The sequence below is a fragment of the Henckelia pumila genome, chromosome 4, assembly GCF_033568475.1.
Source record: "Henckelia pumila isolate YLH828 chromosome 4, ASM3356847v2, whole genome shotgun sequence".
In the NCBI taxonomy this organism is placed as follows: domain Eukaryota; kingdom Viridiplantae; phylum Streptophyta; class Magnoliopsida; order Lamiales; family Gesneriaceae; genus Henckelia; species Henckelia pumila.
The window spans coordinates 212,842,222-212,859,492 of NC_133123.1; the positions used below are offsets into that span (position 1 = coordinate 212,842,222).

A 17,271-nucleotide genomic window follows, 5' to 3' on the forward strand; every position below is an offset into this window, starting at 1 on the left:
GGAGTCGCAGAGGAGTGGTGCCAAAGTTCTGGGGCAGTCGCCATAGGCGGGCTGACGATGGACGGAGGTATTCCTAAGTTCCCTATAAATAGTTAGGAAGTATGCAATAGCTTAGTTAAGGCCTTTAGAGAAAGATTATGATGAATGGGAATTTTGCATTGTAGTACTGAATATAGACTTGGACATTAGAGTTGGTGTAGCTTTCCTAGTATTATGTGTTGCCGAGATATCCTGACTGAGTATGCATGTATTATGTGTTGCATGATTTATATGACATAATTTCATATATTATGACATGTTATTATGCTGCATTTCATGAGCATCTTGAGCTATATTATTGGGATATCCGGTAGTAGGGTGTTGACCCTATCTTGTTAGTGGATGGTTGGACACGTGGACTCGTGTCAGGTCACCAAGTATTTCCACTGTCGGGTATATAAGCCACCTCCTGGGGCGACGACGCATAGTTCTACTTACCCAGGGCCCATGTTTGATCATGATATTCTTGACCTCGTGTCTTGGTACCTTATAAACTTGCATATATGCACATATAATAATGTATACTCATACTCTCGTACTGAGCGTTTTATGCTCACGTCCTATAACTATTTTTGGACACCCTATTCCACGGGGAAGGTATCAGAATTCATGAAGCAGGAGGCTCAGGGAGACCATAGTTGCAAGATGGCTGCAGTGATGGAGATAGGTTTCAGTAGGGTGTTTAAGCACTTTGTTTGTATTGTGGATACAGACTTTTGATATGGTTGTATAACTATTTCAGAGTTAGTTTTCTTGAGTTGTTACATTTTAAGTTTTCGCTATTTTTCTCTGTTTTTGATTTAATTAAGTTAAATGCATGCTTAAGCTCTTGATTAGTAGGTGATCATGATGCGGGTCATCACCAAGTTAGATGATAACCATAAGTATCCACTGGCATGAACCTTGCGCCAGACTGAATCTGTTTACTAGAACTTTCCCAGTCCAATATACGATAGACACTGCATTGCATACTTAGTTCTGAACTTACTCTAGTCAAAGAAATTCCTCTGTCTTAGACAGTCCAGTCAAAAGACAACCTTATCTTGAATCTCTGACCAAATCAAACGATAATTATACTAAATCCCTCGGTACTAACCCAGTACCAAAACTAAATCAAATGAATTCAGCTATCAATGAAATCCTCTTGGTAGTCATACCCCTTGCTACGACTGCGTAAAACATCAAGACTGAGTAGCCTTTAATGGGGACCTCGGGTTTCTAATCTTATCTTAGGGCAAATTAATCATTAATCATGATTAAATGTGGGATAATAAAATCAAGAAATGTTTTTTAATATACAGAGACTCCGTGAACAGGTTCGTGTATTAATCTGTAGTGACAAATCTGAGGCTGCAAAGTACACGGACCCCGTTCCAGCTCCGTACCCGGTCCGTGCTAATCGATACACTAAAATCTCAGCTCCGTGCCCTGGTCCGTGCCCAAGGTTCCAAAATTTCTGAAGCTATTGTTTTCATTCCAGACCACATGGACCCCTGCACGGAGGTTGGAACGGGGTCCGTGCCCTTCATTCTCTGCACATTTTCAAAGACAGTAGGGTACACAGACCCATACACAGGGCATACACAGGGTCCGTGCCCTATTCTAAAAATCAGCATTCTTCAAGGTTGTTCAAAGTATGAAAGTCCATATAAACATAAACTCAATCTATATCAAGTCACAACGTAATATACATGCCTCTCACCTTCAAACTAAACATCTGAAATACATTAAATCTCAAGTATAAACCAATACTCTACAACAACATATACAAAGGTTCTTGTTTTAATAACATGTTTGATAACTTCTTATACTACATGTCATCTTGCTAACATAACCCGAGTCACCATGTGCTATTCTCGATCTTGATCTATCCTTGTCGTCTCTGACTCGATCCTGCCCAACCTATTGCAATGCACACATACAAAACATAGCAATAGTCGGAGAACTCCGGTGAGAATATAATTCCCAGTATAAACAACCTAACATGCATTATAATAAACATGAATGCAATGCATGTTTCAAGGAATAAACTATCAAATCTGATAACAATAAATCTTAGTTCTTGGGATCCCGGGGAATAAACTCTTAACCAAACCACCGACTTTCCAAATCGAGGTGGCGTAAAGTATCTCAATCCCCTGAATTTGGTGCAACTACAGTGAGTCATCTAACTCTGGAAGTAAATCTATATTTCGTGTCACTCAACTGTATCCCTCCAAACGTCATTTCCCAATCTAGACCATTCGACCCTCTATGCTTTTTAGGTTAGAGTTCAAGATGAATGCAACATAATCTTGATGCATCAAATCATACAATACTATAAACATTTTGAACAGATAATCATTCAAAGCAACAATAACCATTAAATAACATAAGAGCACATAAACATTCAAGAACAAATAAGTATGTGATTTCAAAATGGAATACTCGAGAATCATATCTATCTCGAGTGTTCTATCCCATATGGATTGCTGCCAATTTATACATTTTCTTTTGAATTTTTGAGGTTCTCCAAATCTGAACACAACAACAAGAACTTATATCAAAATTCTGCTCAAGTTCACAATTCAATCTTCAAGTGAAAATGGCTTCAAACCTTGGTTCAAATTTTTCTCGGTTCGAAGGCTGAATTCCCGAGCTCGACAAAATTCACAAAAAATCTGAAATTAAGTGTTTATAGGCAAAGAACATCAGCTTATAACTCAAGAATTTCTCAGCTCAATCAACATTACAAACTCTTGACAATTCATGAATCGGCGGCGTAACGGCTAAAAGCTGACAACCAAAACTATGTCTAAATTAAAGCAACAATCCAATCTCATTCATAAACATCATATACCAGCATATACATGTTCAAAATCCACAACATCAGAAGTGGAGGGTTTTGAATTTCACAAGAAAAGTCATAACAATTTCAATCAGCGTTCTTTCTCCAATCCGTCTTCGAATAAACAATACATGCTAGCTCATAAACATATCTAACCAAGAATAAATAAATTCCATCTTTCACTTCAAAATCAATTATGATAGAACTTAAGAAAATTTGTACCAAAACGTAGCTCTCGAAGCGGTGATCGCAAATATATATTCAACTCTGAAATCTAACGGCCGGATCGCGAAAAATCGAAGATTTTTAAAAGCTAAAAATGGCGTCTTGAAGTGAATCTGATTTCATCCCAATTCTTAAGCTGCTAAAAACGTGAAGATGGTGTTGATTCAAGTGGGGAAAATAGATAAATGTAAGCTATTTGAAGTTTAGTCCCTGAACTTTAACATAATTGCAATTCAATCCCCAGACAAGTGATTTAATTCAATTTCAATCCTAATTAATTTAAGAATATTAGAATTTAATTCTCAACTCTAAATATTCCCAAATTAATTATTCTCGAATTAAAATTAAATAATCTCGGGCCTTACATTTCTCCCCCTCTAAGACATGATTTTTCCCTCGAAATTGCTTGCAATCTATATACACATAAGATAATGAAATAACAGAAATATAGAATAAGAACTCACATCAGTGAAATAGCTCAGGAAATCTCTGTCTCATGTCTGATTCAGTCTCCCAAGTAGCTTCTTCAATTCCATGTCGAGTCCACTAAACTTTGACCAACTAAATAGTCTTGTTTCTGAGCTGCTTTTCTTTGCGATCAAGAATCTGTATAGGTTGCTCAAAATATCTAAGAGTCTCGTCAAGTTCAGCTTCATTAGGTTTAAGAATATGAGAAGCATCAGGCTGATACATTTGAAGCATTGAGACATGGAATACGTCATGAATACCAGACAAAGATGGAGGAAGAGCGAGTCGATAAGCAAGATCGCCTATCTTCTCAATAATCTCATATGGACCAATAAAACGTGGAGATAACTTTCCTCTCTTGCCAAATCTGACTGTACCTCTGAACGGAGAAATCATCAAGAATACTCTATCTCCCTGTTCAAAATATAGAGGTTGGCGTTTGATATTTGCATATTTAGCTTGTATGTCTTGAGCTGTTTTCATTCTCTTTTGAATCAGCTTCACTTTCTCTGTCATTTCACGAATCATATATGGCCCAATATAAGGTGTTTCTGAGATATCATCCCAATACAAAGGTGATCTACATTTTTTCGTACAGTGCTTCAAATGGAGCCATCTCGATACTGGTTTTATAGCTATTGTTATAAGAAAATTCAGTAAGTGGTAACGAATCTTGCCAATTAGTGCCAAAATCTATCACTACAGCTCTAAGCATATCCTCAAGTGTCTGGATACTCTTCTATGACTGTTCGTCTGTCTGAGGATGATATGTTGTACTCAGGTGCAATTGAGTACCTAGAGCTTGCTGCAAACTATGCCAAAAGTGTGATGTAAATCTAGGGTCTCGATCTGAAACGATAGATTTAGGCACATCATGTAATCTTACCACTTCTCTGACGTATATTTCTGCCATCTGATCATGTCTATAAGTCATTCTGTACGGAATAAAGCATGATAATTTCGTCAATCTGCCAATAATCACCCAAATGGCATCGCAACCTCTGGATGAACGTGGTAACTGTGTAACGAAATCCATGAAAATGTGATCTCACTTCCATTATGGAATAGATAAACTCTGTAAAATACCACCTGACTTTTTTTTTTTCAGCTTTCACCTGTTGGAAATTCAAACACCGATACACAAATTCTGTGACATCAGCTTTCATCTGTTTCCACAAATACTGCATCTTTAGATCATTATACATCTTTTTGCCACCAGGATGAATACTCAATTTACTGCTATGAGCTACTTTCAAAATATTATGTTTCAAATCTGAAACATCTAGCACAACAATTCTGTTATTCATAAATAAAACATTATCAGCACTGATCTGATATTCTGATTGATTTTCAGATCTGAGCATCTCAACAACCGATTTCTGAATATTCTGATCAAATTTCTTTGCTTCTTTGATTCTTTTTAACAGTTCTGGCTCAACTTGAATAACATAAACTCGAATAGGCTGAATATCTGTTTCAAATAATAATCCAGAAACACAACAATCTTCTACCAATTGAGATACATCTATCGTAGACAAGGATAAAGAACATACCTTTCTACTCAAGGCATCTGTAGCTGCATTGGATTTCCCTGGATAGTATTTAATCTCGCAATCAAAATCTTTTAGTAAATCTATCCATCTTTGTTGCCTCATATTTAATTCAGACTGCGAAAACAGATATTTCAAGCTTTTGTGATCAGAAAAGATTTCAAACTTCTCATCGTACAAATAATTTCTCCATATCTTTAGAGCAAATACGATAACTGCCAATTCATGATCATGAATTGAATATATGATCTTGTGTGGCTCCAGCTGTCTTGAGACATAAGCAATAATATGACCTCTCTGCATAAACACACAACCTAATCCTCTGTGTGAAGCATCACAATAAACAAAAAAATCACCATTACCTAAAGGAATCGTCAAGACTGGTGCACTTGTCAACCTCTTCTTCAGCTCCAAGAAACTAGCTTCACAAGCTTTTGAACAAACATACGACATATTCTTCTGAGTCAACTGAGTAATAGGCTTGGCAATGCTGGAAAAATCTCTGATAAATCGGCGATAATATCCTGCTAAGCCCATAAAATTCGTATTTCTGGCACTGATGTAGGTCTAGGACAATTAATCACAGCCTCTACTATGCTTGGATCAACAGAAATTCCATCACCTAAAATAATATGTCCAAGAAAAATGACTCTATCTAGCCAGAATTCACATTTATACAACTTAGCATACAATTTCTCAGTTCTCAAAGTATGTAAAATAATTCTCAGATGTTCAGCATGATCAGCTCGATTCTTGGAATAGATCAAAATATCATCGATAAAGATTATGACAAAGTCATCCAAGTATTTCTGAAATACCCTATTCATCAATCCCATAAATAATGCCGGAGCATTTGTTAAACCAAAAGACATGACTAAAAATTAATAGTGACCATACCTTGTTTTGAATGCAATTTTTGGGATATCTTCATATCGAACCCTCAACTGATGAAATCCAGACCTCAGATCGATCTTGGAATAGATAGATGAACCTTGCAACTGATCAAACAAATAATCTATTTTGGGCAATGGGTATTTATTCTTTACTTTTGCCTTGTTCAATTGTCGATAATCAATACACAACCGCATAGAACCATCTTTCTTTCGTACAAAAAGTACCGGAGCGCCCCAAGGTGAAATGCTCGGCCTAATGTACCCTTTCGCAAGTAAATCTTAAAATTGTTCTTTCAACTCCTTTATTTCAATCGGTGCCATCCTATAAGGAGTTTTAGATATTGGTTGCGTACCTGACATTAATTCGATACTGAAGTCTATTTCCCGAACTTGAGGCAAACCAATAATTTCATCAGGGAAGACATCAGCAAAATCTCACACCACTGGTATATCTGTCAATGTTGGACTAGATTTCAAGACATCTACTGCATAAACCAGAAATCTATCTACACCTCTCTGCAATAAACGGGTCATATATAATACAGATATCAAAGGGATCTTGGCTCTAGATCCCTTACCGTAGAATTTCCATTCATCTGTCATCTCTGGTTTGAATCTAACCACTTTCTGGAAACACTCTACGATTGCCCTGTACTTGGTTAACATGTCTATGCCAATAATACAATCGAAATCTAATAACCCAAGTACTATACAATCCAAATTAATCACATTCCCATCATATTATAGTGCACAATTTCTAATTAATCTGAAAGATATAATTCCTTCACCCAAAGGTGAAGAAATAGCAACACCAGAAGGCAATGGCTCAGACGATAAAGAATGCAACATATCAAATTTCTCAGATATGAATGTATGTGATGCACCTGTATCTATCAATATATAGGTAGGATAACCAAAAATAGAACAATTACTTCTATGACATCGTCAAGTGCTGCCTGAGCCTGCTACTCAGTAAGTGCAAATACTTGTGCCTATTGCCTTGGAGGTCGAGTCACAGTCTGGCTTCCTCCTGGTCTAGTCTGTGGCTGTGGCTGAAATGAGTGCACTGTAGATGATTGCCTATTAGATTGAGGTATTGGTCTAGATGCACTAACACCAGTTTCTCTTTCTGTTGTTCGTTGCGGACATACTTTAGCATAGTGACCTATTTGATGACATATATTACAACTGCCAGATACTCCTTTGCAATGATCAATAGCATGTTGTCCTCCACACTTACTGCAATAAATCTCAGAACTCTGTTCAGGCCTAAACTATCGTGATCCACTGGAACTGGACAAACTACTGCCTGATTTCTTAAATTGCTTCCCTTTGGGCCAAAATCGAGAATCCTTTCTGCCACTACTACTGCTTCCTCGATAGCGATGGTGGATTCTATGGCGCTGATTATGGCTGATAAAGTGGCTGTGGAATAAATGGTGCTCCTTTCTATCTCAACAATCCTGCCTCTGCTCCTTTAGCTCTGTTCAGGGCATCAGCAAAAGTGTTGGGTCGTCCACTGTTCACCAATGTAAAAAAATCTGGATTTAAGCCATTTATAAACTGATCCGCTATAGCTTCATCATTGGCTGCTATATGTGGGTTAAATTTCAACAGGCTAGAAAATTTGGCCACATATTCTTCAATATTCAGCTGACCCTGTTTTAGACTCTCAAATTCCTCTCCTTTGTCTTTTTTGTAGGAGACTGGAAAGAAACATTGATAGAATTCAGTTTTAAATATAGACCAAGTGATAGTCGTACTTCGATATTCCAACGCCTTCTTTGTGGTAATCCACCAAATTTTTGCAACTTCATGAATTTGATGCACTACAAGTCTGATACGACGATCATCAGAATAATCAAGTGATTCAAACAACTGTTAATTATCTTTGATCCAATTCTCACAGTCAACTGAATTCTCTATTCCTTTCAGTGTTGGCGGTTTGAATGATTGAAACCTCTTCAGTAAGGTTTCCATAGGTGTAGCAGTCAAATCCATTGAATCAGTAGATGTACTACCCTGGGCATTCTGAGGACCTGCCACTGGTTGTTGTACTGGTGCATATTCTGCCTGAGGAACAACAATTGTTCGTCTAGTAATTCGGTGCTTTACGGGGAGGCATATCTGATTTTCAAACATATTAGTGCATAAACAATGTCATATACAACATTTTATTACATCCTTCTCTGATCGGTTCGCATGATCAAAGACAAGTTCTGGAAATATATCTCATGCAAAGCATGCATTTACACTGAAAGCACATATTCATGCAATCATAATTTTTGCCATAATAAAGCATGTTCGCATGTAATGCACATAATCATATACAACAATGAATCTCATGACATAAAAATCAATCAGATAGACTCAATCTACCCCTCTCATTAACTTCTATCTTAATCCAGAAACTTATGCTCTGATACCACTTGTTGTAGGGACCTCGGGTTGCTAATATTATCTTAGGACAAATTAATCATTAATCATGATTTAATGTGGAATAATAAAATCAAGACAACAAATTTTTTTTAATATACACGGAATTCGTGCACAGGTCCGTGCATGGGTTTGTTCATTAACCTGTAGTGACAAATCTGAGGCTGCAAAGTACACAGACCCCGAGCACCTTCTATGCCCGGGTCCGTGCCCAAGGTTCCAAAATTTTTGAAGCTACTATTTTCATTCCAGACCACACAGACCCCTGCACGGAGGTTGGCACGAGGTCCGTGCCCTTCATTCTCTGCACATTTTCAAAAAAGGTAGGGTACATGGACCCATGCATAGGGCATGCACAGGGTCCGTGCCCTGTTCTAAAAATCAGAATTCTTCAAGGTTGTTCAAAGTATGAAAGTGCATATAAACATAAACTCAATCTATATCAAGTCACAACATAATATACATGCCTCTCACCTTCAAACTAAACATATGAAATACATGAAATCTCAAGTATAAACCAATACTCTACAACAACATATACAAAGGTTCTTGTTTTACTAAAATGTTTGATAACTTCTTATACTACATGTTAACTTTCTAACATAACCCGAGTCACCACGTGCTAGTCTCGATCTTGATCTATCCCAATCGTCTCTGACTCGATCCTGCCCCACCTATTGCCATACACAAATACAAAACACAGCAATAGCCAGATAACTCCGGTGAGAATATAATTCCCAGTATAAACAACCTAACATGCATTATAATAAACATGAATGCAATGCATGTTTCAAGGAATAGGCTATCAAATCTGATAACAATAAATCTTAGTTCTTGGGATCCCGGGGAATAAAATCTTAACCAAACCACCGACTCTCCCAATCGAGGTAGCGTCAAGTATCTCAAACCCCTGACTTTGGTACAACTATAGTGAGTCATCTAGCTCTAGAAGTAAATCTACATTTCGTGCCTGTAGAGACCCGACCCGGATCAACTACCTAATCATAGTTAAGAGCATAATTAAGAATGCATTTAATAAATTGCTACGGAAGACTTAAATACAAGTAGACCGCCAGAATACAACTGGTTAAATAAACCAATATACAACCCAATCGATTTATAAATAATCCTAAGGGTAGAAACCTACAACCAATCATGTTGTATTCAAGGTCACTACTGGCTACTCCAAGCTCCTGGTGCTCAACCCTGCACCTACAACTGCCCCATCGAATGGGGTGTCCAGATACACAGAAAATACTGGATGTGAGCTCTAAGCTCAATACGAAAGCACAGATAAACATACAAATATGATGCATTCAAATGACAGGGTATCCATATCAGGTATAACTGTATACAAACTGCTCAAAATGGAGCCTGGGACATGAGATCGTCACATCGGGGTTGCTAACCATTGTGCGCGACCTCTCACTCCCGAATCTCGGATGCGGACCACGGAGTTCTCTAGATACCAGTACCTAAGGGTACTCGACATCCAAGCGTCCAAACAGGGCTAAGCAACCCTAACTGGCTCATCTCAAAAGATGTACAGACACAATATGATATGTACATGCAATCACATGCAAACACATAAATGCAACATATAAGTATGCATACCCGCTGGCAATCTTAGCTAGTACTTATGTACTTTACTACAGGTGGTCCTAGCAGTCCCACTCTAGGTTCCAATCCTAACATCAACTCTACAATGAAAATACTCATGCATCATTCATTAAGGTCATAATGCCTTAAATAAGCTATTGCCTACTCCTAAATAATTTAAGGAGACCATAGCTATACCTGCGTTTGTCATTAGCCCACTAATGGCGACTACCTCAAAACATAGGCACAGTCCGCTACGATGCCGGGATCGCTCCGCTACTTCCGCATTTCCAAAAGAACGCCTAGAACTCCCTAGATCTGAATAGAAAGTCTAAGAAACAAGAGAGAAGAGAGGAGAAGAGCGAGTTGAAATGAACTCCTCGGCCCTTTATTTACAGAGCATGATCGGATCGTCCGATGGTGACTTCGGATAGTCCGATCATGACTTCGGACCATCCGATCGCCCATCGGATCGTCTGATCTTCGCCATGCATCCAACCAATCTCATGCAACCATACACCTGTTCCATACACTGTTTGGATGGTCCGATCTGTCCCTTCGGATCGTTCGAACTCAATATTACGTCATCCATGAGTTCATCCATCAGAAGATACAAATACACGTGTCCTTGATCCATTTCGGATCGTTCGATCCCAACTTCGGAGCGTCCGAACTACTCGCATCCTCTAAACTAGCTCCCAAACAGAGCCCCTTCGGTGGTCCGATCCCAAACCAGAGCGTCCGATCTTGCTTAACCCTTAGGACTATTTTTGGATGTCCTGGATCTATTTCTGGACTCCGTTAATCCGTTTGGAATTTCCTTAATCATGTTTTACTTAATCCCAACATGATCCTATGATTAATTACTCTTTAAACGTTAATTCTAGATACGGGTCACTACATTCTCCCCCACTTAAAGGATTTCATCCTCGAAATCTAGGGTAAAATCTCGAGAATGTATTAAACCCCAACTGGTTCACACCATTGTCTAATCATTCTCTGGTTCCTCGACCATACTGGGTGCATAACACTTATAATTAGGAACACTCACCCTAACATTGCGCTGGACACAACATCACGATTTTCTCTGTAAGAGAATTCTACCACCACAAATCTATACCCCAACGTAACAGCTCAACACAATTTCCAGACTGGTCATCCTTCCCATGCTCCACCAAAGCAGACAAGCTTCTAAAGCAATACTAGGAAATCAGACCACCAAGTCTAGTGCAAATCGTACTTTACGATTATCGGTGTAATCATTACTGTGAAATGATGGAATTCTCATCACCTGACAATCATGTCGCAAAATAATTTCTTGATCCGTTGGTCTCCAAAATCATACGTATATGCCGCAACGGCCATCATTGCATCTCTGATGATTTACATCATCTTGACCATAGGTTAATCACCCATGTATTCCAATCCATGGACATTCTCCTAATAGTTATACATACTCGCAATCACTGTACTCACATCAAGACTAAGGCAAACTCCCACCAATATGCTCGACTGGGACATTCCACAATTCAGTGGCATATGGAAACGCTTCCTAATCCGTCTCGAAACTCGATAGTCATTGCACCTGGTATAATGCACCTCAGAGTCTCTGCTGACACCATCATCAATAGATACCTATCATGCACTCAACCATTTTCCATTGCTAAAACACAATATCCTTGACAAACAGTCTACACGGATGTGATTCACTGACTGGAAAGAACGAATTTGATTCGTCACAATGTTGCGAAGTCTTCAATCTCAAAGGAAAACCTCGTTGGCCACTAAGTCGATCATCGGCTATCTCGATCACCTCAACAACATCACGCATCTCATGATGGAAGACTAGTGACATAACATGATAGATATTGAGAATTGGATCCTAGCTAATGTCACTTATCATGATCAGACAACTGATGTCCCCTTGCCAATGTCCATTAGTGTTTCCAAACAATTGTCGGATCCCAAACACCACGGTATACTTATATGTCATCACAGGAACACCCCGTCAAAATGTTCGATTGACACACTTGATATCGTCGTTAGACAACTCTTACATGAAGCAGAAATTTGATCCCTTCAGTTACTCAACCCAAGTATAAAATTGCTATCACTAAGAAATTGCTGGAATCAATATTAATTTCCTCTTAAAAACTATGCGACAAAGTACTATCCAAGAATTCTCGATTCGCTATGTCCTAATCATCACTGATTGGACTCATCCTATCGACCTCGTTGATTTACTACGGCCCACTCTTAGCTGGGTAGTGAAATCAAATCAGACTACCATTGATCATCTAGACCTATGTGGCTCGATCAATAATCTTGACTTGGCTGCCACAAGTCTACTATTTCCCACACTTTGAATACCCAACTCACCCTGGTTTCCACACAGCCATACTCGATAGCCAGAAAATTGTTATTAGTAGTCTATTGGCACAATGCCCGTGCCACCTTAGCACTACTAATCACTGTCTTGTTCACCCCAGGAGAACATCAAGATGAACTAAGCCCAAGAATCGCTCGCGATCTATTAATCTAGACCATTTTCCATTCCATGGAAAAATCCTACGCTTACTTCTTAAAACATCAGACAATACTTAGTGCAATCACTGGACTCAATATCCCTTGCCCCATTCCTTCAAATTGAATGTCGTGGCTCGTCGAGTCCAAAAATTACGACTAATGAATTCCACAGATTTTCACAATATCCGGACACGCTCATGATTATATTCCTCGCTAAGACTGGGCAATAATTTAAGACTGAGGTAGTTTACCACGATGTCCCACCTGGAATTCACCATCAAGTGTACACTGGCATAAATCATGATTCCCTCACTCCTTAAATAGTCATGTACAATTCTTAGCATAGAAACCCTCCACTTCAATTGGTATTTTTTCACAAAAATCAGACATGAGATAAGAAATCCAGTGGGATGTGTTCTTATGCATCATAAGCATGTGATAGCATATGCATCGAGGCAGCTGAAGCCGCACGAGACTCGTTATCCGGTTCATGATCTTGAACTCACTGCAATCGTATTTTCTTTGAAGATTTGGCGTCATTATCTTTATGGTTAGTCTTTCGAGATCTTTTCTGATCATAAGAGCCTTAAGTATTTGTTTCACAGGCATAACTGAATATGAGACTGAGAAGATGGTTATATTTGTTGAAGGATTTTGACTGCGAAATCAAATACTACCCGGGAAAGTCGAACGCAGCTGCAGATGCCTTGAGCCGAAAGCTTTGTTCTTTATCTCTTTCTACTATCAGTGTTTCTCAGTTGATAGATGATTGTTCCACTTCTGGTTTGGAGTTTGAAACAGATAGGAGGACTATCATAGTGTTTGCTATTCAAGCCGAGCCAGAGTTATTTATTTTGATCAAGGAAGCACAGAAGTCTGATCCGAGCACTCAGATTTCAGTAGAGAAAGTCAGATCTGGGCCTCAGTCTTAATTCCAGGTTAGAGATGATGTTTTGCTTGTAAATAATCGTATTGTTGTGCCCGATGTTTCGGAGTTGAGGTAGTGTATTCTTCGAGAGGCACATTGTAGTCGGTTCAGTATTCATCCTGGAGGTCGGAAGATGTACAACGATCTGAAGAATCAATTCTGGTGGAAGAAGATGAAGAGCGATGTCACGAGATTTGTATCTCGATGTTTGAACTGTCAGCAGGTGAGAGTAGAGAGGAAGCAACCCGATGGTCTGTTGCACAGTTTATCTGTTCCTAAATGGAAGTGGGATCACATTTCGATGGATTTCGTCACGAAGCTACCGCGATCTGTTCGAGGATGCGATGCTATTTGGGTAGTGATTGACAGATTGACGAAGTCTACTTGCTTTATTTCGTACAGGATGACATATCGTCACGATCAGATGGATGAGTTGTATGTTAGCAACGTTGTGAGATTGCATGGTGTGCCGAAGTCGATAGTTTCAGACCGAGACCCTAGATTCACTTCGCACTTTTGGCACAGTATTCAAGAGGCACTAGGTACTCAATTGCATCTGAGTACAACATATCACCCTCAGACCGACGGACAGCCAGATCGGACTATCCAAAAGTTAGAGGATATGCTTCGAGCAGTAGTGCTAGACTTTGGCACTAGTTGGCAGGATTCTTTGCCTCTTGTCGAGTTTTCTTACAACAACAGTTATCAAGAGAGTATTGGTATGACGCCTTTTGAGGCTTTGTACGGTAATAAGTGCCGATCTCCTTTGTTTTGGGACGATGTGTCCGAGTCACCTGATTTGGGACCTGATATGCTTCGAGTTATGGCAGAGCAAGTAAAGATCATTCAGACAAGAATGAAGTCAGCTCAGGATAGACAGGCAAAGTATGCAAATATCAGATGTAGACCTCTGAGTTTAGATCAGGGAGACCTAGTTTTTTTGAAGATTTCTCATTTCAGAGGCACTGTTAGATTTGGAAAGAGAGGGAAGTTATCTCCAAGATTCATCGGACCGTACGAGATTCTCGAGAAGTTAGGCAATCTTGCCTACAGACTTGCACTTTCTCCATCTTTATATGGTATTCTCGATGTTTTTCACGTCTCTATGTTGAGGAAATATCATCCAAATCCTTCTCATATTCTTCAGCCTAACGAGGCCAAGCTTGACGAGACTCTGAGATACTTTGAACGACCGATCCAGATCCTTGATCGAAAGGAGAAGCAGCTCAGAACCGAGTCGATTCCTTTGATAAAAGTTCAGTGGAGTCGTCACGGAGTCGAGGAAGCAACTTGGGAGACATAATTTGACATGAGACAACGGTTTCCCGAGTTATTCGGATGACGTGAATTCTTCTTACTGTCTTAAGTTCTTAACTCTATCTTATGTGATTGATTCTTATTGATTTCGATGACGAAATCCCTTCTTAGAGGGGGAGAATTGTAATGCCCCAAATTTATCTTAATTGAGTTTATTTGAGATAATAAGAGATTTTATAATTCAAGAGCCGATTTGATTTTGATCAGGGTCTATTTTGCAATTTTTGGAAATTTCAAGGACTAAAGTGCAAATAAGGGATTTGTTATAATATCTTAGCATGTTTGACTTTCCTCCTTCATTATCCATCACCTCCATCACGTTTTTCCTCCATTAAATCTTAGGAAACTTTTCTTCAAGCTTTTCTTTTCCGGTTTTAGCTCGATCCGTCCGTTAGAATTTATTTTCCAAGGCAAATTTGCGATCACAGCAGCGAGAGCTTCGTTCTATCGTAAGTTTTTATCCGATCAGTTATATTTCTATTTTTGGATGTTTTTATAATCGACTGAGTTTTGGTTATGATGTTCTTGAACTAGTTCTTATCGTTTATTCTCAGTCGGTTTCGAAAAAGAGCGTCGTTCGGATTTGTTCTGATTTTTGAAAGCATAATTCGAAAAAGTGGATTTTGAGATGTGTTGGATTTGATTTGTTATTGATGTTTTAGCATTGGTTTGAGTTGTTTGTGATGCTATACTGCTATCTTTATTTCCGGTTTGATCAGTTTATAGCCGTTATGCCGCCGGTTTGAGTTTTGGGATTTTGATTCGTTTGAATTATCGAACCATTGGAAGTTGGGTTGTTTGTCATTTGTTGATCTTCTTTTGCCTCCGTACAGATTCGTTTGAAGTTGTTAAGCCCAGAGTTAGCAGAATTCGATCGTCAAAGAGATTAGACAAAGAGCGGTAAAGAGTTTACCTTGAGCCTTTGTTGTTTTGGTTGTATGGATTTTGATATTACCTCTTTTGTAGCTTATCCAGAGTTGGATCTATTTGAATCAAAAGGTACAATCATACATCGTTTTAGTGGGATAGAACGCTCAAAATAGATGGTTCTTGAGTTTCCCTTAAATCATATACTTGCATCAATACTTGTTCTAGAATGGGGAACTTGTATTTTGTTGATTTACTTTATTAGTTGATTTATGGATTAATGCTTGTGTTTCTATATGCATTCATCTTGAGCCAAATATTTGATTTCATCGGGCTGTACGACCCTTTTTGTTTAGATGTTTTGGGGGCTATACTGCAAGTGGCCTAGGTTGTAGAAGTTCACCTACTGTCAGCATACTCCTTATAGCCGCACCAAAGTCTAGAGGAAGGAGACACGGGGCACCACCTCGATCGGGAGAGTCGGTGAGTTGTTACGTGATCTTATCCTCTGGATCCAAAAATCATAGCAGCAATTCCTTGATTATCAGAGTTGATATCCTGATTTTAAAGACATGCATTTCATTCGTATTAACATTGAATATGTTGTCTGTATTTCATATTATTGATATATTACTTGTTATTGCATGTTATGTTGCTTTTACTGGGAATATCATTCTCACCGAAGTTATCCGGTTATTGCTTTGTTTTGTATGTGTACTTGGCAACAGATGGGGCAGGATCGAGTCAGCGGAGACTTGGTTAGCATCAAGATATAGAGATAGAAGTGAGACTCAGTTTAGAAGTCGAATCAGCATGTCAATCTAGTTTATATTTTGAATCATGTTTAGAACTCGAACTTGTTGATTATGTTGTATCGTTTATGCGAGCATTGAGGTTTGTATGATGTTGTTGCATGTATTTTTTACCTCGTTATGTATTGAATAGATATTGTAGTTGAAGTTGGGAAGTTTTTTTTTTGAGTTTTTTTTTCAGAGATGTCATCGCTCGATCGGTAGAGTTTGACTGATCGAGCGAAAGTGTCTTGCTTCTTTTTTGTTTTTGTAAAAACTTGGCCCGATCAATCGGTTGAGTTTTACCAATTGAGCGGAGCTGGTCTTGAGGCAGGCAGCAGAGTCTTAAACTTTGCTCGCTTGGTCGGTTGAGTTTTACCGATTGAGCGAGGCATTATTCACTTTAAATAAAAAAAATTATTGGCTTATCCGTGGATTTATCTTAGCTTATTGTTTTAAGTACTCAAGATTAGATGTTAGAACCGAGGTCTCACAGTTGCAGTTGCATCCATCTGAGCAGTCGATGTACTACCCTGTGCATTCTGAGGTTCTGCCACTGTCTGTGGTATATTCGGCTGTTTTGGCTGAGGGATAGCCACTGTCTGTCTAGTCACCGGTGCTTTACGGGAAGGCATGTATGATTTTCAAACATATTAGTGCATAAACAATATCATATTCTGCAATTTATTCCTTCCTTCTCTGATTAGCATTCTCATACGTTCTCATAAGAATTCAGGTTTTGATCGAGGATAATCCGGAATAATATTGCACAAAGAGCATGTAGTGGCAATGAAAGCACATAATC

General features: G+C 38.8%; 1 protein-coding gene across 1 annotated transcript; it reads right to left on the minus strand.

Moving 5' to 3' along the window:
• Positions 1-3,652: 3,652 nt before the first annotated feature.
• LOC140862738 (uncharacterized) lies at positions 3,653-5,562 on the minus strand. The gene is made up of 3 exons (XM_073265775.1): positions 5,472-5,562; positions 4,675-5,030; positions 3,653-3,775 (listed from the first exon to the last, which is right to left on the minus strand). The coding sequence occupies exons 1-3, from the start codon at positions 5,560-5,562 to the stop codon at positions 3,653-3,655; spliced, it is 570 nt and encodes a 189-aa protein (XP_073121876.1).
• Positions 5,563-17,271: the final 11,709 nt, after the last annotated feature.